The following is a 26,667-nucleotide window of genomic DNA, read 5'->3' on the forward strand; positions in this document are numbered from 1 at the left end:
AGGAGTATATGTAAAAAAATGAGACTATAGAATAACTTCCATTACCAAAAAAATAATTCAGTAATAAATTGTACTTAAGATGCATTTTTATAAAGTCAGGCTATCAAATGGTCTTTGTTCAGAAATACCAGTTTATTACAGAATTGCAAATCTGCATCAGTGAAATAGGTAACAGAAAACTAAGACATTTGAACAGCTGTGGCTCTGTCTGGCATAATCTCTAGATCAATGAATGATACATTTATATATCTATTGCTCTGTTCCGTGCTATCCTTGCTGAACACTTATTTCCCCAAACTGGAACAGAGTTTATTTAAAAGCAGAGATGTACTTTGTGAATTCTTGGAAATGGGCAAGCTCTTCATAGCTTTGGTTTGTTGTTCATGTCCCACACATGCCATAAGCCACTTAGGCCTTGCATTTCCTTGAGGGCAAATAAGTTTTTAAGGCCAGAAGGACATCTGGGGTCTATTCTTAGCCACCATTAACTTGGCTAATGAATGGATAAATAGCATGTGCAACATCATGGGAAAATCTGCCTGGTGGCACAGGCTGTGCAGCTGACCAGCGCTGCAGCTCATTAGGGATTTCTGGGTTGTGCAATGTTGCTTCAGGGCACCATGGTTTTGGGGCTTAGTGAATGTCTGGACAGTGCGTCCTTGGTGCACAGCTGAGAAAGGCAGTTTGCATGATAAGAATGGCAGGTTGCTGCTCACATTTCCGACAGGATGTCTGCAGACTCGAGGGCTTGTAGGGGGTGGTTTTGCTAGGACATGAGATTGGGATTTCAGGGTGGTGTTATTTCCTCCCTTCATTTCTTTCTTGAAGGGGTTACTTCTCTTCTCCACTCCTTGGTCACCCAGTTTGTGATGTGAAAGGGGTTACTTGTCTCCTCCATTCAGTCACCCTGTTTGTGACGTGGGGGTGCTGATCCCTACCACAGAGTTGCTGCGAGGGTTAATTAGTGTAGGCAAAACATTTTGAAATGGCTGATTGAGAAACACTGCCAGAGATGAAAGCTGAATAAGTATCTAGATAAATAAATATTCCTTTGTAGTCTTATGGTTATGGGAAGCTCCCTGTGTACCCAGGATGCTGCACAGGTCACTCAGCAGTCACCTCCCCATTGTCTGGAGTCTTCTCAAGGGGACTCATTTAAGTATTTCATTTTAGCTTCTGTGATGTGAGCCACAATACGTAACAGACAAAGAGAAAAGCCTGGCAGTAACCAGCAAACACCATGGAAATACCGAATGGATTGGCAGTTTTTTCTTTCTCTGGAACTCTTGTTCCTGTGTTTCCTGGTGAATTGTGTGGCTGCAGAACCCAGAGCATCCCAGGAGGGAGAAGGGGAAGTCAGAGCCTATTCCAGGGTTAGATACAAGGAAGGAGGAGAGATCTTCAAGTGAGTGTCCACAAGACACTGTCTACAAAAGCTCTGCTGAAGGCAGTGCAGCCAGCAATCTGCTTCAGTATGGTCTCTGGTGAGCTGTCAGGAGAATCTTTTCTGCTCATGGCTCTCTTTAGGACACTGTTCTCCTGCCATTACTCTTGTCTGAGGGGAAGCACCTTCCAGATGGTTATGGAGATCCCATGGGGAATATATGACTGCTCACACACTTCTTGCAAGGTCTGTGCACATTGCTGAGCTCTGTAGAGAGGCTGAAAGGGGGAGAAAAAGTGACCATGTGGTTCTCCTCCATTTGTATTTTTATTCACAGTACGAATCCCTGCATTAGCACCAGAGCTCAATGAAAGATGCCAAAAGAGACAGTACTGGAGGCCATATCCATCCCATCTGATCCCACCATGTCTCTGTTTCCTTGCAGATCTTCTCCCTTCCCAGCACCAGACCATTGCGAAGGCCAGGCTGAATGGCCACACACTTGGCTGCTGCATGTGCGCAGCAAATCCAGGGCCTCTCGACAGCAACAGGGAAGTCTTCTGTCTCCTTAGGTTATAGGGCACAAGGAAGTGATAGCCGGATAGAAAAAGGGTTACTATGGCTTGGGGTGGAGTCACCCAGAACAGAGGCGAGCAGCTAGTGCAGAAGGTAAGCAGGAGACCGCAGGTGAACAACAAAGCTGTGATATGCAAGTGCCATGGGGTCTAAGCACTGGCACTGCTGTTTACCCCCTGCTCCCTACAGCTGAAGCTTACTTCCAGGAAAGATTTTATCTCAATGCAAAGTTTTCCAGCTGCAAAAACCTGCCCCGTAACCTTTGCATGGCCAGAGCCAGCCACGAGATGGCGGCAACCTTGTATTGCCAGAGCTGGGGATTCGGCTCAGTGATCCACATCTCCTGCTCTTCCTTCTCCATGTCCCTTTGACCTTGTAGATGAGGTCTCCAGGCTTAATAAGTACCAGAAAGAAACCCTGGCCCATCCTCTGTCCCCAGGGAGGGCCTCTGCAAGAAGACCTGTGAGCTCAACTCTCATCTTTGCAAACAGGCTGATGGAGCAGGACTTACTCAGGTCTTTGTGTCCTACTGCTGATCCTCAGCCCCCAGTGTGTTCCTGGGCTGTCTCATCCAAAATGAATTTGTGGTATTCTTTCAACTGATCTGATTTCAATGTAGTGGATGAAAGCTGCTAAGAATCTCTGAAGGGCCACATGGAAATGACAAGACAGCCCCTGTTGTTTGTCCTTTTACTGTGGGTATGTGTGGGTGCTATGTAATGACTTGGACAAAAAGCAGCAAGTGGTCAGTGATTTGTATTTCACACTCGTTCTTGCTGAGAATGCAGACTCCTTCCTGCTGAGAAGAAGAGAAAATGATCTGCAGTCTTCATCTTGGGACCCTTGCCAGATCTGGGCCAGTTTCTTTTGCAATGCAAAGCTTATTCTAGTGTGTGCTGTGGTGGCAAGGAGTCCTTCCTGCAGTGACTGTCAGCAGTGCTCTGCTCAGACAACTGCACGCAGATAAGCTCTGTGCTTCGCTCTAGCTCCTGAGCTAATGCAGCCAATGCCATGAAGAGTCAGTTGACTCAGGCTCCCTGACTTCTGGATCAGTCAATGTGGGGACTGCTTGTTGATCGGTTGAGCGCTGGTGGTGTAGCATAGCCTGATGCAAATGCAGTGGAAGATGGCAGAATCACAGAATAATACCATTTAGGAAGGAACTCTGGAGGTCTCTAGTCCAACCTCCTGCTCAAAGCAGGGCTAACTTCAAAGTTGTATCAGGCTGCTCAAGGCCTTGTCCAGCTGTTTTGAAAACCTCTAAGGATGGAGACTTCACAAACTCTCCAGATGATGGAGGGTAAAATCTGGGAGGCTGAACTTGGGCTCAGTGGAGTGGCCCCACTGGTTTGCTCTGGTAAGGATATAAATAAATTATATGGTTGCAATTTCAAGGCCAGTTCTGAATAACCATTTAGACCTGATCCCAAACTGAAAACTGTTAACTAGCTCCAGACTTCCCTCAGAGCTCGATACTTTTGGGACCTAGGACTTTGCATTTGACCCATTGCAAAAAGAGCCACAAAGCTGCAGCCAAGGAGACTTTCCTAACCAGGGCTATAAATCCAGGCTATTTGCAGGGACAAATGACCCAGGAACCTGAGGCTGCAACTTCATGATTTTGCATTAAGCTCTTAAGGCACAGTTCCAGCCTTTTTCCTGGCCCTTGCTTTATGGCAAAACTACAGCTGCTGTGACTACATGGGAACTGATCCAGCTGAAAAATACCCTGCCTAAGGAAAGATCCTTTTTATTATGATCACCATGATGGCTTGAGGAAGATGGACATAGGGGCTGGGGGAAGGTGGACTTGCCCCTTTCAGTGACAGCCTGTGCTTTGATCATCTGAGGGAGATAATGAAACTGCAGCTTCATGGTGGTAAAACAGGGTGGTCCTGCAAGCCCTGCACACAAGTTCCCTTCAACAGGGGTGTATGGAGCAGACCAAAAAGGATTCATAAACTTATGGGTTATGCTGATTTCGAAGAGCTGCAAAAGGAAGCACATGCTTCATGGCTCCAAACTCTTTCTGCTTGTGTGGAATGAATTAAAGATAAAAACAACCCTGTAGTTCCCTCTGCTCCTGAGCTGTTTCAGTCCTGTCTATCTTCTTCTCCAGAGAAGCTTGTGTAAGAACTATTATCTGTGATCCTAAACTATGGCTCATATCCCCAGGGTAGCTCATGGGATCCACTTCCCCTTGCCAGATAATGAGGCATCACTGGGTACCAGCTGCAATGGTTCAGGAATGTTTGATGCCAGCCTGGCTGGTTTCTTGCAGGATCCACCTACTTGTATCTCTGCTTTAAGTATGGAGTACTGGGGCTCAGAGAAGCACAGTGCCTCCACTTAGGCTGCGCAGTGGGTCTTTGGTGGGACAAGCCCTGGATCCACATCTTGTATCTGTTTAGCTGGAATCACAGACAGCACAAACATGCTCCTCACACAATGACAGCTTTATTACTTGGAAACTTTAGAAAGTTTCCACAACCTGTTCCTATTCCTTTGCCTGCACCTGTGTGAATGCCCGCCGTTCTCCCCACCAGGATGTCAGCAGATCCTGTAGCTTGTTTTCCACTGAAATGTCTCTTAGGTAAATATTACATCTGGGGTTGCTTTGCCAGTGGCTTTCCTACCTGGAGTTTGTACAACAGGTCAATGCCCTGCTCAGAGATAAGAGGAATACTTGCTGTGAGTGCTTTTTGCTGCTGTGATATGCCACCTTGCTCTTCCCTTGTCAGCTTCTCCTTTGATGTTTTTTGAATGCTGCATAAGTCGTGGAGGTTTTAGCAAAGTGAGGGAGATTTAAGACAAGCCATCGAGTACTTGGACAGAGCAGAAGGACTTGTTTATTGCAACAGCCGTGACTTGTAAATTATTCATCTGTGTGTAATTGAAACACACAGATCCTCAAAGGTCTTGTTACAAAGGGTGAGGCGAAGATCAGCGAGCTTCGAGCAAAACAGGAAGGTTAACAGGTCCTGGGGAACCCTTCTCAATCCGCCTGCATCTGCTCTACGATAATGCGTGTTTGCAGAAGAAAACTGAATTGCCAATAAGTGAAGCAATGCACAGATAGGCGTCTGTGGCAGGGAGATGGTATCTGTAAAATATCTTCCTGTGTCAGTTTTCCCTCTAGTAGGAATCACAGATTTGAAGCTGTTTGCAGTGAAACATATACACAGCCTGCGGGCATGTACCAAGTATCAATGCACAATAGGCTCTGGCCTCTGTGAAATGGAGAAGTTTCCAAAGACCAAAAGAGATCAGAATAGCCGGCTAAGCAGAAAAGAAGCCAGCACACTTCTGCTCAGCAGTTCTGTCTCCAGACAAAACCAGACTTCAACTAATTAAAAAGAGCAGATGCTAGCTGGAACATTAATTGGAAGAACTACCATCTTTTGTCTGTACTTAAACCTGTATTTTAGCGCTCTCATATTAGGTTTGGAAAGAGTTAACCTTTTTGCTGGCTTATTATCTTGTTAGGCACAGCATGTCCTTAAAAGAGAGAGCATAAGGAAACATCTATGAATAGGTTTGGATCCCTTTTTTTCAGGAGCAACCAGTTGTCTGTCTAATAATGCAAAACCATCATCACAACCAGCATTCTCAACCCTTCCTTCTCACGGTGTTGTTAGTAAAGTGATCTTGCTTGGCTTTCAGAAGCCTTGTAAGTAGTACAGGGCACAGGGCCAGCTGCTGTTCTTCCCTGTATGCATTGTATGAGGAGGACATATCTTCTTTAACCTGTGCTCGTTTGTTCCCCTCAGTCTGTGTGCCTTCTCATTAGACTTGATGTATGATCTATAGAAAGTGCAAAGAGCTCAGCTGACATCTGATATGCTTATAAATAGCCTGTCTGCCCTGCTACGGTTCTGAAGCTATCCCAACATGAGCAAACACTTGACGTATTGCACTCTTCCTGGAACTGGGATGCTATCGAAGATTTTCCTCTAAAGCATCCAAATTTTGCCTCTGCTGGAAGCCGGGTACTTGACTGCAGGCACCACTGGCCTGTTCCAGATTGGCAGTTCCTCAGTCTTGTCCTAGTCTCTGATTTCTCCCTAAGAGATGAGGCAAAGGCGTCACTTGAATAATGAGGCTCTTCCACTGCTCTCTGCCTTCCCTGTTACAGAGGCTCCCTCAGCACAACTACAAGCCTCGGTCCTTTCCTATCTGTTCACACACCACCCCCGGCTCCTGTTACTTCCTTCATTCCTGCACCCTCAGTTTCCTCCTCCTCCATCAGGGCCAGATTCTTTTTCCTCTATAGGCTCACCAGGTCCCTCATGAGTCTGGCAATGCTTGCTGAGATTTGTCCTGTGATGCTTTCCTGAGCAGCAAGAGCCTCAAAGACAGCACCCCCTCCCCTGTGCAAACTCCTCCCCACTTCCTCAGTACTTATCCCTTAATCCCTTTTTCTTTTGCCGACCTCCTCGAGTGATAACTAGTGTCAGTTCTCATCCCCTACTTGCACTGAATGAGCCTCAAATTCAGCTCCCAAAGAGATTGCCAGAGAGACATCAATTTAGGCAAGGAGATCTATTGAGGCTTAGGAGGCTGATTGGGATATTTAAGATTATCCCTGACTCATTTTCTTGCAGATCTGATGCAAGAAGTGAGTCAGATCCCTCCGACACAGTTTGACCTGACAGATGTGGCCGGCAGAGAGCTGAGTGGCAGCATGTGGAGATCATTTTGTTTTGCAAATGGAATAAAGTTCACTTACAGCAGGCAGCTGCCTATACTTGTTATTAACTCAAAGGCCTCTCACCTGAAACACCTTGCAGATCACTTACCCCATCACTGTAAGCAGGTGGAATTAGCTCCTGAGAGTCACTTGTGGTAGAGGAGGTGGGTATTTCTGAGAGGTGACCCTCTCTCTCAAGACAGGGCAAAGGTCCCTTTCCTGTGATGCTGAGTTCATCATGTTTAAAATGCTCACAGTCCCCAGCCCCTTTTAGGCAGCCAGAATCTTGCCCAAAAAAACTCTATCCCTCCTCTGGTCTTCCTCTCTTAGCAATGCTGTCAATACTAGTTTTAGTGTAATTTTGCATATTTTTTTTTGGCTGCTTTGTTTTCCTGGGTGTGAATGCTGTCATTACTAAATGACAGCTATTTCCCATGGGTCCCTTCAGTCTGTAGGAAAATCCTTCTTTCCCCTCAGCCCAGCTGCAGGCAGGTGTCTCCTGAGGCCAGTGGCTTAGGTAAGTCGCTCCTTCTGACTCAGCTTTCATTGCACTGAGCTCCCAGTGCCTGTCTTCCTTCTGGATGGATCTTGTTGACTACTGACAGCCATGGGTGAATGGCTCATACACTGATAGATGTCTGATTTTTAGACATTTAGAGGTCAGGAGATGAAGTTCATGGAAATTTGTCTCCTATGTAAATAACTTCATGTGTTCTGCCAGCATCTGCCCTTATCAGCACCCACCCCAGTTTCACTGCCCTTCAAGTCTCCGTGGTGGTCTGCTGCCTGCCCTGTTTTCCCTCGCAGCCAGGTTCTGGTTTGGACTCTGCCCATTTTTTTCCAACAGGAGATGAACTCCTACTACAGCTTCTGCAGGTGGTACCCCTGCAGCCCATCCTCACCTCTGGAGGGCAACCCCCACCCCCCCATCTTGGCTATGGTGCTCCCCTGGGGGTGCTGTTCCCTTGCGGTCCCCCAAGAGTGGTGTTTGCAGCTAAGCTGTCTGGAGAGAGCATTAGCGTTGCTGCATTAGGGCTGGGGGCAGGTTTTATGGTTGCTTCTTGAGTTGTTCTTTGTGGATGCTGACTCTCTGTATACACCCCAGAGATGTAACATGTATCCTGACCCCAGACTTTTCCCTGTGGAAACAGGGGCATCCGTGCTCAGAGCCTCTGATGGGAGTTTCTTTCAGGTATGGCAGCAATCTCTCTCTGCTGAATGCAGGCTTGTGCCAGGTTAAGCCATCACCCTTGAACGCCTTCTCTGTTCTTGTTCCAACACAGCTTCTAAATTAGAAACCCTACCACCTGCATATGATATGAGCAGGGATTTTGCAACACCAGGAGGCTGAGTCAGGCACAGGGACAAGAGCCATTTCTGCTGCTGAAAGGCTCAGTTGCATTCAGGTGCCCAGTGCAATGGTTTCCCTTCTCACCCCATCTCCCCAGGAGTTGTGCAATATTGGCAAACACACTGGTCAGCCCGGTGTCAGAGAGGCAGCTGTCCCAGCACCAGCAGCTCTGTAGGGCCCCAGATGCTGGCTGGCTCAGTGGGGACACTGCTTGCTGCCTGCTCGTGGCACTTCCCACTGTCAGCATGTGATATCAGGTATCACATGTCCAAGGTAAATTACCTCTTTTTGGAACGGCTTTAGTTTGAGCTCAGATTGGCAGCCTCTGTCTTACTGTGAACCTTTTTGATATAGCAGCAGGACACCATCTGGGTATGAAAAACATATGGCTGAAAACACATGCCATGCGGTACCCTCTCCAACGGCCCACGACACGTGTGTGTTATATGGATGACAATTCACTGCTCCCACTTTCCCTAGACAGTACCCTGAAGGGAAAGCAACCTGGTGCCTGTCCTTCAGTTCCAGCCCCTTTTATGCATTCCTGCTTTTTAAGCTTCCTAGATAAAATTTAATGGAGCTTGTTAAGGCTCTTCAGATCAGCGGTGGCTTTCGGAAAGGGTCCTGTAAAATGAGAGTGTTTGTATTTCAGTTATCCTCATATTTAGTTTCCTGTAGACCTTTCAGTGCTTTCTGAGCCTGGCCTATGGCTGAACATTCTCAAGGACTAAAGACTCTTATTTATATTCTTGATACTTTTTCTAGCATCTTGTAAACCGTCTGCTGCCTTTGGCACTATTAAATGGTAAAGCAAGGAGTTTTACCACTACAATATATCTATGTTTTGTTACAGCAGAAGGAACAGAGCCCAGTTCCTAACTGAAGGTCTCTCAAGTTGTTCTAAGATTCTCTGTTTGAATATACAGCATTACCTTGGGATAAGTCCAATGAAACCTCCAGCAGTTTCACTGATTTACCTTCCACTCCACAAACACTGTGTTAGACCTAGGACTTTGTGCTATACTTATCCTCGGTCACATCTTGATCTCTTTTCAGAGGGTAAATCCTGCAGCTCTATCAACATACAACTGCTCAAGAAAGCCCCTTGAAGCAGCCCGTGTGTCTCCTCAGCAGGCATGTGGACTTGAAGGCAGCCAAAGAAGGCTCCTGGCATGTTTTCCTCTCAAAAGTGGGGATGAGGGAGGAGGAGGCTGCAGTAATTGAACTGAGAAAATTTTTCATCTCCTGTCTGGGTCCCAGTGGGCTCTGAAGCAACTTGAGAAGTGCCAAGTCCTCGGGCTGGCCCGGTCCCACATGGAGGCTGCCTTCCAGTGTGGCTCAGGAGCCTCTACTCAAGGTGATTTTTAGGCATTTTTATTCCATTCTGCACCTCTTGTTCTGGGTTGCTGAAGCTTTCCTGCTGGCTTATATTTTTATGAGGACTTGTCTCACCCATTGGGCTCTTATGACTGGGCCACCTTCCCATCCCCATCTCCAGAAAAGCCATGCTGCAGCTGAGCTTCACCCAGGATGCCTGGACACAGTCCGGCTCTGCCCTGGCAGGGTGCAGCTCCACCAGCAGCTCAGCTCAGCCCTTTCTGGGAAACCTTTTGCAGACTTTCATTCCTTTTCTGCAAAGCTTCCGTATCTCTCAATTCTTTGGTCCACCTTTAAGGCCAGTGGCCCCTCTGCTGCTCATTTTCTCCTGGCTTGACAGAAACGCCAGCCCTCAGTGTTCTCCTTGGAGGTGACATCCCATGCCTGAGTCCAGCATTGAACCATTTGCCCCAAGCAGCCACCAGAGCTGCTGGCATGCCCTCAGGGCTTTGTTCCTGACTGTGGCCAGCTCCTTTGGCTGCCTCAGAGCCTTTTTGCATCATATTTTCTGATGTCTTTCCCTCCCATCACTGCAAAAAACATCACCATATTTTACCATATTTTGGCTTCCCCATGAACCTTCCTTTATTCTCTTACCCCAGAGAAGACCTAAACACCTCCATGCACTCATGCTGACCGATGGGTCCCTGGGATTTTTGTAGCCTTTATTTCTCTTGCCCAAGTCCATTTGTACTAGGCAGTGCCCAAGCAAAATGAAAAAATCCAAGGACTGTTCAAACCCTCCCCTTCATGCCATGCGAACAGCCCTACTTATGAGGGCCAGCAGGTCTTTTGTCCATCATTTTGCTGCTGCACAGTGATGGCCCCTCTATTTTAAAGAGTTTTTGCCTGAAAGCCAATAATTAAACAGCTTTTTAAACAGACTTGCACTGATTTCATTGCCAAACTCTTGCTGTTTCTACACACTGAAGGCCTGATCCTGGTGGTGCTGAGCCAATTTGCTGTGAGGCATGGTTATGCCTGATTCCTCAGTAAAGTCTGTTTCAGCATTGCACAACACATCTGTTCTCTGGGACGGCCGTGCGCAATCTGTGATCAGGACAGACGTCTGAGCTTGATCCCCCTGGAATGACGTCAAGGGTTGCAATATTGTACCTCTTCCCAGCGCTGGCAGAGCCTGGCCTGGCAGTGTGCTGCTGCAGTGGCTGCAGCTGCACTTAAAGCTGCGTGGCTGCCGCTGGTTCAACCCGTGCAGTGCAATTAATAGGTTACCAAATGGCAGCACAGGTGGCCTACATTGCTTTGCACGGTGGAGATATGCTTACACGCCTGGCTCTTCCCTGCAAATTCCTGCTGCTCCAGAAACCTTTGACTGAAAGCAAATGGAAGCTGCTTTTAAAAGGAGCATCCTCTGGTGTTGACCTGTAAGCAGATAAAACTCCAGCAAACTAGTCACCTTCCCCATGCCTGGGACTCAGGCTGGCGCAAGCAAATGCCATTTGTCACGGAGCTGCAGCAGGCAGCACAACAGAGGGTGCCAGTAAATCACTGGCTGCGGTTTGATGGTCATCTCTGGCACTGATTAGGAGAATAGGAATATGTTGTCTGTAAACAGCTATTTTGAATGCTTGCTGCTGAGATCTGCTGAAGGCAACAGTGACAAAGCAGCAGCCTAAGCTTGCACCAACCAGCTGTGGTGAAATAAAGGTGACACATACACGGCTACACCTGACTGTTTGCATTAAGAAAGTTTTCCCAGTGCTGCAGGGAAGGCAGAGACCGGCATGTCCTTAGGGCAGCGCAGACCGACTTCCCTGCACCCTGAGGCACCCCAGCCTGTTGCACTCCCCAAAGGCTATGGCAGGGCAGGAGAGTTGTGAAACACCATTGTGCTGCTCAGCAGGACATGATTCATTGCGACCTCTTGGCATCATTACAAGCATTGCCTGCACCTCGCCGGCCCTTCGCCGGACCTACCCGCTGGTAAGGCGGCTGCTGACATTTCACATCTGCCAGACCCAGTTTGAAGTGGGCTGATTCCAGCCCTGGACTGGTGAAATGATGTTTCTGATTCAGTCAGCTGTACGCTGGCCCAAGCTATGGTCCATTTTGACAGCTCTGCACATAGGTCAGGGGGAAGGAAGAAGTGTTTGATGGTTTCAACTTTTATATGAATGCCCAGGCAGTTCTTAGGTTCTTCTTACAAAGGTGCTGACAGATTAAGAACAGCTCCCAAGTTTTGATTTTGGAAATACTGGGATTTTCCAAGTTGTAAATCCAGCAGGAAGAGTTCCAGCATGCCTGTGGCTGCGCGCAGCATCCTCTCCTCTAGGCAGCTCAGTGCTGTTCGGTGGTAGCTACTCCCTGGGCGCTGCTGCTTGGGGCGAGTGCCCTGGGGAAAGTAACAGTGGGATATGGGCAAGCAGGAAAAAGACAAGCTGAAATGTTAGCAGGGGTATTTACGATGGCTCATCAAGTGAAGAAACTATAAGATGTATAAAATTGTATTAAAAAAAGAACCAAAACTTGCTAGGTTTAAAAAAATGTGAGCGATTGGGTTTTAACATATAGGAGCAGAGGTAAGGTATCTTTAAAAAATTTGTAATTTTGAGCTGGAAATAGGACTGAGACAAGTCTTGAAAATAAATATTTAATTACTGGATAATTTTTGGTAAAGACCCAGAGTTTGCGATTGATTTCTTTAGCCTCTGCTGAGCCCACCAGTGAAACTCCTGGTTAGTACCAGTGTCGCTGTGGTTCCCATCAGAAAATAACTTACACTTGTGATTATAATTGATTTTGTGTGCTAAAAGTGAAAAATTTGATATCCCAGAACTAGCATCCTCCCTGTCTTCTCCGATAGTGATAACTATCTTATTTCTGAGCATGATAGCAAAATGAGTTTTCTTGACTGGTCGCCCTAGTGAGGTTGGGAGAAGAAGGGCTGGTACTACAGTCCTTTGCTCTATGCAGGGCAGAAATTAGCCAGTATTTGCCTTAGAGGCCGTGATATTTAGACAGGAGGTCCAAAGAGAATCTCGGTAGTGAACTTCAGCTAACCCTGACAAATTTGCATTATCAATGCTCAACTGTAGTACAAGAGTTGATACCTGTTGACTGACAGGAGCTGCAGTGCTATCTAGAGAAGCTCTACTGCCTGCATTAGTTCACAGGATGATCACAATTAAATGAAAGCTTAAGGAGAAAAACCAAAGTCCAGATCTAAGCGCTACCAAGCATTGGGGTAAATCAGCTTTAGAGTCAAGAGCAGCTGCTGCGCTGTGCCTCTGCAGCAGACAGATCCAGAGTCCACTCGATCAAATACAGCATGATATGCAGAGGTTTAGAGCTACCTTTTCTCTAGGAAAAAATGAATTAGCATGTCATTAAGTAGAGGTTATGGAAGAATGACATCGTTAAATAAGATGTGATGTTCTCTCCCATTCAGTGATTACAGGTTCTTCTCATAGGAGCTGCCATATTCCCTGTGCCATTGGCACAATTCAGGTGCCCTGAAAAAAAAGCTTTGTCATCATCTTTTTTTCTATATACTCTTCATCAGACAATCTAAGTGCATTTTATGAACATCAGTTTGTTCAGTATTGTACAGTGTCAAGATTATTATCCTCAGGGAACAGGTGGAGAAACCGAAGGGCCAGGAGATGAGGTGCATTGCTTCTGGCCGTATAGACAACTAAACAGTAGCAGACTTGGGAAAGGACATGGTTTTCTCTCAGCATTTATGGGAAAAATATATGCCAATTACCTGAATTTAGCTATCCATTATGTCTTGTGACACCAGTAGGGGTGAATATTTTGCTCCCAACCACCTACAGAATAAGAAAGTGTGCGTCTTTAGATCACAGGTTGTGTGACTACATTTCCCCAAAACTTTCTGAGAAGTCCAAAGTTGGTGTGAATGAAAACACCTGCTATGATCATATCTGTATTTTGAGGAAGAATAATACAGGTCTGAATCCATGTTCTCTTCAAGATTACATCACAATGGATCTTTTTTTAGTGAGCAATCCATTTGTTTTGGGGGTTTTTGTTTGTTTATTTGTTTTTAGTTATTCTGCTGAGAATATCTGCCCTGTGACAAGCAAAGCAGTCAGCTCTCAACAGCAGCGAAGTAAATCTCAGTCCAGGGCAATGCAAATTGGGAAGGAGCTCCAGAGAGTGGTGCTATTTGAAATAAATTGAGGAATTATTTTGAAAGCTTGCAAGGAAGAAGGGAGTTTTGCCAACTATTACAATTGGACTTCAGAGTAACTGCTGAGTGGGTAATTAGTCCCTCAGGAACATGGGAGTCTGGACAAATGTAAGACAGAACAAGAGGGGGAAAAAGTGTATGAAAAATTAACTTTAGAAAACAAGCTAGAACATTAGTCACAGGAGGGATATAACTCAACTTCCATTTAACATTGATTTCTGTCATGAACAGAAATGTTGTTCTTAACCCCTGTACCGAATCAGGAAATAGGAACCTTCTCTCTTTTTAAGGCAGCTAGAACTGCTTTATTGAAGTTTGTATCTTTGATAAGGGGGTGAAGGGGAGGACAAAGAAATGTGGTGAACATACTGCAAAGCCAGAAAATAGGACTTACGGTTGGGTGGAGCAAGGAAAGAAACCACTTGTGGAGCAGGTCAAGATATTATGTAGTGTCTGTTGTGGTCTTCAATGACTCCCCCATCTTGAAGACAGAGCAATTAGCCAAGGTCTAAAAGATAATGCCCCTGTGCCCCCAACATGAGTATTTGCTCATGGTCTGTCTACAAAGCATGGTCTCATTCTCCTTTTTGCTGAGCAGCACCCCAGCTGCAAGGAGGTGATTCACCTACCCAACATTTTGGAAGATCTTGACATACCTCTTTGCTGGGTTTACAAAGACTTGATGAAATACAACTGCAAAGAAATCTCAAAGCATGTGAGACACTTCTGAGGTTATATAGTGCACATGTTGTTGGTCCTGCCCTTCCAGAGTTCCTGATTCATAGTCCTATGCTGTCACTATTGAACCATAGACTTATTTGTAGAGTTTCTACACTCAGCTTTTGTGGTTCATTGCTCCCATTATTATCTCAACAGCAGCAATTTGTTAATCAGTCCTTTTTGTAGAACAGGACTAGTATTGCTTTGGATGCTTGGTGCTCAGAAAAAAAGAAGAATGTAACTCATGTGACTCTGGAGAAGGAAGCTTCAGAAAAACATCTAATATATTCAGGTATGAATATATGTAAATGGGTCATATTCACTGAACTGTGTGTCTGGAAGGCTAATGGTAACATTGCAGCTGAAGGTTCAGGACCAGACCCCCAGACCCGGATCTTCACAGTTTTGAGGACTTGGTACTTCAGCGCTGACTCTACTCTATAATCTCCAAAGAGATTGTCAGCCTCCCTTCTGGGCTCTCACCATATTGTTGGCCAAGTGATGGGGTCCCACTTGCCCATTCTGCACCGGTACCCCCAGGAGCGCTGTCTGTTGGTATTGCATTTCTGACCTGGCAATGCTCCACTGTGACCTGAGCGAAGGTTACTGCTGTTTTCATGTAGGTTCTGTGTTTACTATTTAAGGTGAGTGAGCTGCTCTGGATTCCATCAGTTGGGTCATCATCTCCATTTCCCAATTCAATGCAAACAGCCAGATGGGCAGGCAGCTCTTCCTTGAAAACATTCACATTCTCTTGAGAGGTGTGCCAGTTTCTGGCAGACTCTGTATTGCCAACAGACGATGGACACAACATGGTCATAGTTATTCATTCCTGTAAACATTGTCTCAAAATCACCATCTCCTCTCACCACCTTGAACCACTTCCCTGGAGTGCTCAGCACAAGGATCCTGCACAAACACACCCAGCTCTGGCATATTCCTTCCAGGAGAGGGCAGGGGAATACAGTTTATTGCAGATCTGCTCCTGAACTGGAGCCAACATTTGTCATGTCCCTGATCTTCCTGTACATCTTCCAGTCTATTGTGCTTTCCTAAACTCAGATGAGCAGAGGTAGGAGCTGAATTTCCTCGAAATGAGTCAGTGGGTTTTGTCACATTTACAGACCTGCCTGTCCCTGAGTCATCTTCAGCAGGGATAGCTTGGACCAGGCTGCTCCTTTTGCTCTTGAGCCTCTCAGAGTGAGCCTCCTGTGTCATGTTGAAGGCATCAGCTCCAGTACATCTTTTCGACGAGGGTTTAAACAGCTGAGCCCCAGCTCTTCTGCTTCATCTCACCATCAAGGCAGGGGATGCAGTGATGGGGCAACTTCTCTGTCACACACTCAGCACACCCATATCCCTTCAGAAGGAGGTTGGATTTTCTTGGGCATTCATAATATTAGCAGGTGCAGCTCTGCTCATGGGTGCTTTTGTCAATAGTTTAAAATGCAGGGGTTGTGCATGGAAACCCGAGGTTGGAACTGGGCCTGGTTAATGATGGCCTGGAGAAACAGCAGCCAGAAAGTCAGCTGACATTTTCTTTCTCACTATCTTAATGAACTGAAAGTTTGGGAGAAAATCAGAAATTCTCCCTAGCTCCCCACTCTCTTTAATAGTCCAAAGGGCATTAACATAAAAAAATCATTAAATGAGTCTCTTCCATTTTATCTCCCCCCAGACCTAGACTCCAACTTGAAAAGACAACATGATTTCCAAAGTACTAGAGGAAAGAAAAAAAAAAATCAATAAACAGTTGGCTCTGCAGCACAGATGCCCTTTCAAGGCCAAAGAAATTAAGTCCTGAGATTGTCGTTGCCATTTCCACCTTGCCCTGCAGAACCACAGTCAGGGATAAACATATTCTTTGTGTCAATATTTCTGTAGTACTGAAAGAACTTGCAGTCCTTATCTGCAAGTGTCAAGGACTGCTAAGTTAAAGTGATCATAACATTATTGGAGAGTCTGACAGGCTTTTTTGTTCCCTCTGTGTCCATGTAACTGTTCTGGTGCTGAAAGCTGCAGCCCAGCGGAGCTTGGCCGGACACAGCAATCAGCTTTGTGGCACATGGAAGAGATCCATCTGCAGGAGGCTAATTCAGAAAAAAATCCCCTAAATAGAATTCAAACTTCCTTTTAATTTTTCCTTTGCCTGATTATTTTTGCTTCTTTCATTGGAAAGGAGCAGCCTTGATTCGTAAATCACATGCAAATGTGCAAGTAATCAATTCAGCCTGACTAACCTTTGTTTTGCCAAGTGGCCGGTTGGCTCATCGGATTACGAGTAGTTTGCTGCTGCAGCAAATTGGGAATAGAAGGGGCTGGGGCAGAAATACCACGGCTCACCTCTGAAGATGGGAAAGCACTTACCCTGTGTGGCACAATCCCTCTTTTTGCCCATCCATGAAGTTCAAACACTTTTCCTTCCAGTCCCCTCAAAAATGAGAAGTCATTTCTAACACAGAGCTGCAAACAACAATCAGAAGATGGGAAAGCCTGAGGCAGGAAAAAATCTGCCTCTGTACAGCCACATATGGAAAGGCAAAGTATGGGCAGAGCCAAGCAATTCTTAGGTGTAAACTCTTGAGCGCGGAGCAGACGAGTGTTTTGCTGCTTTTCCCGCCTTTAATGTGCTACATGGCACAACAACTCGGGAACAACTTCGGCCGACAGTTTCTTTCTAACTTCATAATGGAGTGCTATTATTATCTTGAGGAAAAATTTAAAAGGCTTGAATGCCAAAGTTTATTTGCCTTTCCTGACTGGATCTTTAACACGCGGCCATCAGACAAAAGCCAATGAAAAGGACCTTCATTTTATGTTAGCCCTGGTGTTTGACTGGGCTGCAGGAACCAGTTTGACTGAAGTTCTCTCCTGAAAGGTGGCAAAAGGGAGAAGGGAAAATCCCCAAGCAGGACCAAGGGACAGTGGCTATAATAGATTTGAAAAGGACTTGGCAAAAAGATGAACCGAGGGAAGGAAATCTCTTAGCAATGCACAGAAAGGATGGGGCAGGGATAAAAACAAGTGTATTTTATAGTAGGAAGTGGGGGCTCAGTTTTGTGGCAGTACCAAATGAAGGATGCCGATATGAGACATCGGCCACAACTGCATGAAAAGTCATTCCCAAAAGCCTGTCTCAGCCCAACAGTCATTCCTGGTTCTCATGAAAAGTTGGCGGCCAAAAGTGATCAGAAGTCACTATAGATCTGTGCATTTCTCCTGCTTTTAATAAAGGCTCGTAGTGTTTCCAAAACCTTGAGCAGAAGTTGGATGTGTGTTGATTTGTTTTCATTATCCTGGAGCTCTAAAGAATTAATCAGTAAAGCAGGTGACAGCTTGAGAAGTGCATTCAGTTATCACCAAGGGATGGAGAAGTGGCTGAGTCAGCCCAGGGGCTGGTACCTGCCACTGTAGCTTGTAATTGTCAATTTTGGGTTTAAGGCCCAAAGTGCTCCTGTGGATCCCAAAACCAGGACTGTGCTTGGAGGCCCTCACAGCAAGCTCAAGGGTAAAATAACGTGATCATCCTGGGAAAGAAGATTTTGCAGATAAAATCTCTGCTCAGAAAAGGCGCTGTAGGGGATGAAGCTGTGGACATGTTTCACCAAGGATGACCCCAGATCCAGGCTCCAAGTGACAGTGACTTTTGCATATTTTCTCGTTATTCTCTGTTGTACGATGACAGGTTGGTGCAGAAGTATCCTGTTTGTTTGTTTTTAGCGTGTCCTTTGTCTCTGTCTAGCAATTTTGTCTGGGCAGAAAAAGAGGACTTTGGATATTTGTCCAGGGTGTCCTGGTGTCCAATAGCCTGGGAAGGACAGTAATTTCTACAAGAGTGCTGGACACCCAGAAATGCTTAAGGCACAGCCACTGAACGTATGCACAAGGGCTTTGCTGAAGTTTCCCAGCACAGCTGACTCTATGTGCCTGGCAAAGAGGTCTGGACGGATGCAAAAAGTTTGGTGCATCCAGAACTTGTCGCATAGTGCGTGAGCGAGCTCAGGTCAGGGGTTCATCCCAGATGCTCTGGACTCACCTCCCAAGCACTGTGTGCTGCTTGCCTGCATTTCTAGTATTTTTTTCCAGGGAATTCTCAGGGAGAAATACGGAAGCCTTCGTTACACTTGCCTGATTATTTTCATTGCTTTTCACCTCCTGATGATCACTGTTGCCTTATATTGAATGGGTAAGGTGCTCTGTAGGGTTCTTCAGATGTGAAAAAGCATCAGATCCCTTCTCCATCGCAGTGTGCAGCTGCGCAAGGGCCGGCACTGGCACAAGGGAAGGTGGCTGGGCATCTCCCCCAGCAGCAGCACATGTTTGCATCTGTTTGAGCCCCCTGAAAACATCACATCTTCGTATGGCTAACTTCAGCAACAGCTGATGGCACAGTCCTGCAGCTCTGTGGTGAGCGATGCATCCAGCCTTGAGTGGTACTTTCAGGGAAGTGGAAAGGTTGTGGGCCTAGTAAAATGGATGAAACTTGAGAAGCAGAACTGGGACACACACCATTTTATTTCCATGTAAGGTAAATAGGGATTTCACTGCCTTCCCAGCAATTTAGAGAAAGTCGGGACAGGAACTACTGTAACTAAAATACAAAGAAATGATCTTCTGCACGTGGAAAAACAAAATTTAGAGAAACCTCTAATGTGTCCCAATGCATATGTAGGTCATAATAATGATAAAACTAAGATGGTAACTTTTGGGTTCTTTTCATGGTAATAAAAATCATAAGGGAATTTCGTATCAAATTCAGCCATCAATTCAAATTCCATTTAAGCACAGTCTTGAGAGCTTGGGATTTTAGCTGTATCTAAATCTCATGCCCTTTGCATTGCAATAAGCTGAACTCCACCTACTCAGGGAACAGGGTTTTTAACTGAGAGAAATCAGTAAAGCAAGGTTTGCCAAAAATTTATTTTGGGTAAATATATTTAAGGCCAGCATTTTTACTGATGTAATGCTTTTTACATCACTGAAGTTTGAATTTGGCCTTGATGTTTTTGTACAAATATAGTATCTAGGAATTTGATGAGCCTGTATTCATGCATTATTCATTGAGATAACGTGGAGAGGAAGAGCAAGGCCTGTGCATGACAGCAGAGCCCTGAGCACTCCAGGGTCGTTTGGCGATATCCACTGGGGTGAGGCAGCACCTGCGGTGTCACCCCTGGCTGCTGTTATTTGTCGAGGCTGAACATCCCCTTGGGAAGAGACTGGGTTATGTTTGCCAAACTGTGAAACGTGGCAGTGGCAGTTTTGAAGCAATGCAGGTGGAGAATACTTTTGCCAGTTTAAGGCCCTGGGCTGGAGTTGAAAAGAGAAGAAACTGTGGATTGGTTCTGCCACAGATGTTTGGTTTGACCCTCTGTGCCTCAGTTTCCCCCCATAAAATCATCAAATGAGGATAATGCTTAATTTTGCCAGCAGGACAGCAATTTGCAGCCCTGAGGCCCACAGTCCCTCAGTGGGAGAGTAGGGATGGTGCTCTGTCCCATGCAGCCCTCAGAAAGGTGCACAGACCCGTTGGCACATGACTGCATTCTGGTATCCTGGCCTGCACCTTCCCAAGGATCTGAAAAATAAACCCTGAATTTGAAAAACCACTGACTGAAAAGAAAAACTCACTGCTAGTGCAGCTGGCACCCCCGCATGTTTCCTCAGCTGGGCTTTGCCTCTGCAGGAGTTAAACGCGGATCCCGGTCCATGCCGAACATTGCGTAACTATAGTGTGTATTATATATACATAATGTATGTATTAATAGTGACTGTAACGACACTGGAGCGGTACCCCAGACCCCAACACTTTCCAGCATGCTGGAAATCACTCCATCAAGCTCCAGCAGGTGGGAAAGGGACAGACGTGAGGCCATGGGGCAGGAGTGAGGGCATGGGACTTGCACACCTCCCGGCACCTGCTGGTCTCCAGGGACCTGCACCCCCTCCAGCAGCCCCTGCACGTCCAGGGGCTCGCCCGCTTCCAGCAGTGCGCGCTCGCCCGGGCACCGGCCCCGGGGCTCTCGCAGGCCCGGGGGCCCTCGCAGGCCCCGGCTCCCGCCCGCCCGCGGGGGCTCGCCCAAGCGCCGGCCCTCCCGAGCACCGCCCCGGGGCCGGGCCGGGCGGTGCCGCGGCTCCCATTGAGGCCGGTGTCGGGCCGGCCTCCGCCGCGGCGGGGCCAATGGGGGCGGCGGACGCGGTCGAGCCTCTCCCCGGCCTCCCCCGCCGCCGCCGGGCGCCCGTCATGTGAGGGGGATATAGTACTACGGGAGCGGGGCCGCGCTCCGCAGCCGCGCACCCGCCTCCCGGGGGAGCTGCGCCCGCCTCCCGCCGCTCCGCTCCGCTCCGCTCCCCGCCGGGGCCGCGCTGCGTGGCGTGCGCTCCTCTGCCTTGGCGGCTGGCTTCTTTAAACTTTGCTTTTTTTTTTTTAAAAAAAAAATCTACATTTTTTTCCCTTCTCGTTTTCACTGCTGTTTCTGCTCTCTTCTCGTCGTTCTTGGCCTTTTCTCCCGGGCTTGCAGAGGAGTTCAGGTAAGGGCGTGCGAGGGGCGCGGGGTTTGCGCGGGCGCGTCCCGCCGGCGGTGACCCTGCACCCCGGCGCCGCAGCACCGGTAGCCGGAGGGGGGGAACACACGCCGGCGGGGGTCTGTGCCGCTGCTGCGCGGTCACGGGGGGGTGTGGAAGGTTAAATCCGCCCCCCCGGCGGTGCAGCAGGGCAGGGGTGGGGGGCTGTTTGCAGGCTGGAGCCGCACCGTGCCATGGTGTGACAGGCGGGGGGGGGGGGCGGGTTACTCCCGGTCATCGCGACCAGGAGACCACGCCGGGAGGGGACGGGACGACTGTGTAGGGGGCTCGGACCCCCAAAGCCTCCGGAGAAGGGATGGAGGGAGCCCGAAAACGATTAAAATAAAAAATAATTTTAAAAAACCCAAACCAAACCAAAACCACAAACCAATCACCGAACAATCAAATGCTTTGCAGCCGTGGAAACCTGCGTGTGCTGGGGTGGGAATTGTGTCTGACCCCCCCCGGCCCACTTGCACTGCCCGGGCGGCTCATGCTGCGCCCCTGTTATTTCGGGGCACCGTTCGCTGCCGGGCGCTCAGCCCCGGGGGGCGCTGGGGGGGGGGGGGGGGGCCGCCGGCGCCCGCTGCAGGTAAAGTGCTTCCCCTTGTGGAAGTCAAAGTTTGGGCGCGGAGCGGGGTTAGTTTCCAGAAAATAAGGCTTTGGGAACGTTTCTGCAAAACAGCAGAAAAAAACCCAACAACAACAAAAAAAACCCCCAGCAAACAAAAACGGGGAGACCCTAAACAACCCCCAATTTCCTCCGTGTCCGGGGAGCAGCACAGGCACCTAGCAGAAGGGATGAGAGCAAATGGGTTTCCCCCTGGCTCTTGGCGTCTTTATTGATATTTTTACTTTTTTCCCCCCCCATGCATTTCGATTTTAATTTCTTAGAAACGCTGGGCCTGCTTCACTGCCTGGTTTATGGCTCCGTCTGTGGAGCAGGAGTCAGCCTGAACAGATTTAAAATCTTCTAGGGAACAAGAAAAAACCCTGAAGAGATCAGTCCTAAACTAGAAAAAGCTGTAGCAGTACACATAGGAGATGACTGTCAGTGTATCTGAGCCCATATACCGCTGGGCTATCGGTTGCACTGAACTGACCGTCCAGAAATGACAGGCTGGGAAATATGTCCCTGTGTTTCAGCAAGTTCCCAGGACTTAACATTTAAACATTACTCTGAGTCAGAATATGCCTTCTCTGTTTTGGGTTGGGTTTTTGTTGTTGTTTTTTTTTTAGCTGGCGATTAGATAGACAGTTTTTAAACAGAACAACATGTTTCTGGCAGAAAGGACATCATAACAACTCAGGGAACTCTTAAAAGTTGGAGACTGTTGTGCTGCCGTGTGCTGTTGAACAGCTGCTGTATTTCACTCCAGAAGTGGCTGGTTTTCAGTGGCTCAGGCACTGAGGTCCCTCTATAAGTGCTTACATTTCTAACGTGTTTTTCACGGCTCCTAGAGATGGAAGTACTTTATGTAAACAGCATCATTAGTGTTCATGGCCTGTGTAGCCCTGCCTTTTTTTGGTTTTATTTTTTAATCTTATGGTTTTGTCTGCGTCATCAGGAAAAGTAGGGATGAAAGCCTTTTGGTTGTTAGTCTGGCCTTTAGGATAAAATATAGCCTGGGCCCGATCCTGCATTCCAGTCATTCCCCAAAATCTTCTTGGCTGCTCTGCAAGTTTTGAGAGTGCACAGAAAGCAGATCTGGCCCATGATGTGCCTGGATCTATTTGCCTGTGACAGTCCCCTCTCTTCTTAAAATTACTCTGGTTACTCCAAGTGGCATTGCTCCATGTCAAAAGAGATGGGGAAATAGCCGTGCTGGCTGTTTTCTGCTGAGGTACATTGCTCACAGCAGTTGCTAGGAGTTTGTTGGGGTTTTTTTCCTCTCCTTTCAGCCTTTATTCAAATTAGGGTTTAGTTCTATTCCCTGTGGAATATATGGCTATTTTGATACGTGGCTTCCTAGTTTTCACAGCCATTTAAAGAAAACTTGAAGTTGTTTTTTTTTTTTTTTTTCTTTAAAGAAAACCCAAACAAACTTTGCCAACTGCTTTTGGTGCATGTTCTTTCCCTGCACGCACAGAACACGCCAGCTTTTCTTAGAAAAAAACCATGCTACAGTCCAGATTTCACTCACAGCACCATTTTTCAGAAGTTCAGGCTGGAACAATGCAGACATAGGAGGGAGGATTGGAAACCATCTGAGGGCAAGTCCTCCTTTCTGCCCCACATTTCACAAGGCAGTCACCAGTTTTTGGTGCAAGACAGGAATGAGGTGCTTGGGTGAGTTCTTACTGGAAGCCAATACAAACTTCTCAGAAGCAGATTGTGTTTTCTATTTCAAAACTGGGAATAGCTCAGCTGTGGAACTTCTGCTGTAGGAACTTTCTGTCAACACAGAGATTTAAAAAAAAAAAGTCTGTTAGAAATAGTTCAGCTCTTCTGACTCTTCACTTTTACTCTAAGAAATGATTATAGGCTAAGGTCACAAAACAGAGCCACTAACCTCTGTTTGAACTTCCTTGTGTTCGGCACATGTGGGTATTTCATTATCGGTTCTGAGGCATAGCTGACTGACAGGCCACGCATACCAGGAAAATGTGCAGTCTTACTTTTAAGTCTTTCAACCTGCCCCTACTTCCTCCATGTGCTTTTGAAGGAGGAAACTTCAATCTTTAAGAAATATGTTTTTTTTCCCCCCGTTTCCTGTGAAATATTAATAGATGCTGCTAGTGGGACAGAGCTCTCGAAATGTGTTGTGTAAAATACCTCACTGCGTTTGCTGCAGCACGGAGCACATAGACGCGTTTTGATTTTTCTCTAGAGAAGGCAAAGACAGGGCAGATTTTGGAGATCAGGCAGCAAGGATGCTCTGCAAGAGCAATAACAACCATCCCCTTCCCTGCACAAAACTGGGAGCTATTGACTATTCATGGCAAAGCGTCCAAAGCGCAGCGGCAGAGCCTGTGGAAAATGACAGCGTGTAACAAGATTGACTGGCATTTCCTTCACGCTGGGTCACATGCCTCCTAATTCACACACACACAAAACCTCATAGGCTGATCAAATGACTTCTATCTCTGCAGTCCACATACCTTCCACAGAAAGAGTTGTTTTATTATGCACATATACAGCTCTGTTTTCAATCAGTCACCTTGAGCGAATGACTGAGGATAGTGTTCGCTCCGTCTGGAGGTCCCTGCGTTTGCTCCCTAAGAGGCATAGTCTCTGTCCGTAAGCAATTTATTTTTTTTCCTCTGGGCGGGGGGAAAACCTGAATACGCAGATGCCCCTCCTGCCTTTCCCTCCCCAGAAACCTTTCTAGGAAGTTTGCTTGGCTTAACTGGGAAAGCGCAGGATGGTCGCCGGTGTCGGCGAGCATTGCGGTGGGCTGCGCCAGGAAGGATGGATTTTGCCCTTGTGCCTCTGTGGGGTTGCAACGGGATTATGGCTCATGTGAGTAGGGGCTTGCGGGATGGTGCCCGCTTGCCTCCTCGATACAGGGGGGGAAACTGGGAGTGTGGCTGCCTGCCATGGGTCACGGCAGATTGAGATGGCGGGGGTCTGTACGAGCCCTACGAGCCCTCCCAGTTTAGCAACTGGCGTGAGGTTCAGATCACCTCGACCTCTGCACTCAGAGAGAAAGGAGTATGGAGTGATGAGGTGAAACCAGCCACCAGCTGGCTTGCCAGGACATGGTAATTAGCTCAGCGCAGTGCCAGCCTTATTAAGGGCAGTGCAGGTGATGATGACGTTGGTACACTGATTCATTACATCTGGAAGGGAAAATCCGCCTAGTAAATGCTGAAGCACAGTAAATATTTTTGGCTCCTGACAGATTGATCCTTGCATTATGCTGATTAGCCTATATTTGTGGAACTGAGGAAGTTAAAAATACGGTTGGTGGAAAGCTACAAGATAAGGAAAGGATTTGCGTTTCATGGCTACCAGCAATAAGCTTCTTTTTTTATTTGTTTTTTTTTGGGTGGTAAAAATTTCAACACTTTATTTTTTCTCCCGTTTCCCTTTGTTGGCTCTAGGTTTCACCGTTAAGTGAAAGCCCATAATTTATTTTCTCTTGCCAGTAATATTCTGGAAGGGAGCTGTAAATCTAGAGCGCACACAGTTGGGAAATTATTTCTGAAAGAATTCTTTTGCAAATATGTGGTGCAATCCTGCAAAATGCTTCAGCCCTGACAGTCCTTAGGGGGTGGTGGAGACGTATCAAAGCGTGTAGCAGCATGTGTACTCAGTGAGACTGCATGCTTTGGACTTTCCCGTGAGCTAGAGGGCTTTACGAGCTTTAGTTTGTGGAGATAAATGATTAAACCAACTTCTGACTGTTGCTGTTTTGTTTTCCTACACTCAGGCTCTTACCTGAACTTTTGCTGCCTGGTATATGCTGTTGGGATATCCATAAGAGATCGCCCAGGAATGGTGGATCACTTGCTGCCTACTGATGAATCCTTTTCATCTACAAGATCTTCTCTTGGATACTTTGGGGACATGACAGCAGGGGTGAGGTCGTACCAAATGCTGCCCTCTCCCCTGTCAGAAGATGACAGCGACTCGTCCAGCTTTTGTTCTTGTTCTAGCCCTGACTCCCAGGTTCTCAGCTCCAGCTATGGAAGCACGTCCAGTGCAGAAAGTCAGGACAGTATCTTAGACTACTTGTTGTCCCAGGCATCTTTGGGAAACACTGCTGCATCATGGTGGGACAAAAGGAGACTTCAGCCAATAGTGAAAGAGGAGTACTTTAGGTTGCCTGAATTTGCTGTGGATATGGAAGACTCAGGACCATTTCAGCCCACACTTGAGGAAATTGAGGAATTTCTGGAGGAGAACATGGAGTTGGAGCTCAAAGAAAGACCTAAAAGTGAGACCAAGGACTTGAGAGCTTGCAGCCAAGTTTCTGTTGCTTCGCTACAGCAAAAAGACCATATGTTACCCAGTGCTAGTTTAAAAGAAAGTAAAAATGAACAGTTGGGCAGCTCAACAGAAAGTGGCCAAGCTCAAAATGGAGGAATGTCCCTGGAGAATGGGATACCAGTTATGCTCCAAATTCAGCCTGTACAGGTCAAACAGGAGTCCAACACAAGCCCCGGTTCCCAAGGACCAGCACAAGAGAACATTAAAATTGCACAGCTCCTCGTCAACATCCAAGGACAGACATTTGCCCTTGTGCCTCAGATAGTTCAGTCGTCCAATTTGAACTTGTCCTCTAAATTTGTCCGCATTGCTCCTGTCCCCATCGCCGCCAAGCCAATTGGGCCAGGAGGCATGATCCAGGGTCAGACAGGAATCATCATGGGTCAGAAATTTCAAAAGAACCCTGCAGCAGAACTCATTAAAATGCACAAATGTTCTTTTCCTGGTTGTACCAAGATGTACACGAAAAGCAGCCATTTGAAAGCCCACCTGAGGAGGCATACAGGAGAAAAGCCTTTTGCATGCACGTGGCCGGGTTGTGGATGGAGGTTAGTATTGGGGTTCAGCACTGTCCTATCCCTCTTTCCCTTTTGCTCACAGGTAGGTTTGCACTCTGATTTATAAACCGTTTCTGTTCCCAAAACTTGTTCGGTTGGTTTGAGAATTAAGACCTTTTTCTTCCTGTTAGGTTATCTAGGGGCTTTGGAAAATTAAATAGTAGACCATCACCTGCTGGGACCAGCTGTTTAAGTGTCTTAAAAAAATCGTAGTAGTCCATCGTGATTTGTATTTCATTCCAGGAGGGTCAGATTAAGCTTGTTACTGCAGGCAATATCTTGCGTTCACATTGGTCTGGTTGCAGCACACCAGTTGCAGCAGATGCTTGGCTGGTACC

At 47.0% G+C, this 26,667-nt stretch overlaps 2 protein-coding genes across 5 annotated transcripts in view; one reads left to right on the plus strand and one right to left on the minus strand.

Moving 5' to 3' along the window:
• TMEM43 (transmembrane protein 43) overlaps positions 1-26,667 on the minus strand; it is a 481,635-nt gene that overhangs the window by 167,869 nt on the left and 287,099 nt on the right. The window lies entirely within an intron of this gene.
• Positions 1-26,667, plus strand: part of KLF15 (KLF transcription factor 15) — a 46,746-nt gene that overhangs the window by 12,252 nt on the left and 7,827 nt on the right. Inside the window, exons 1-2 of one of the 4 annotated variants that reach the window (XM_064453724.1) lie at positions 20,440-20,803; positions 25,213-26,320. In XM_064453724.1, coding sequence (XP_064309794.1) covers positions 25,278-26,320 — 1,043 coding nt within the window. In that variant the 5' untranslated portion in view covers positions 20,440-20,803; positions 25,213-25,277. Of the gene's footprint in view, positions 1-20,439; positions 20,804-23,956; positions 24,078-24,186; positions 24,300-25,212; positions 26,321-26,667 lie in introns of those variants that run through there. The other 3 variants (XM_064453725.1, XM_064453726.1, XM_064453723.1) reach the window with 3 other exon arrangements.

Source organism: Phalacrocorax carbo, chromosome 6 (assembly GCF_963921805.1).
Source record: "Phalacrocorax carbo chromosome 6, bPhaCar2.1, whole genome shotgun sequence".
Classification (NCBI taxonomy): Eukaryota; Metazoa; Chordata; class Aves; order Suliformes; family Phalacrocoracidae; genus Phalacrocorax; species Phalacrocorax carbo.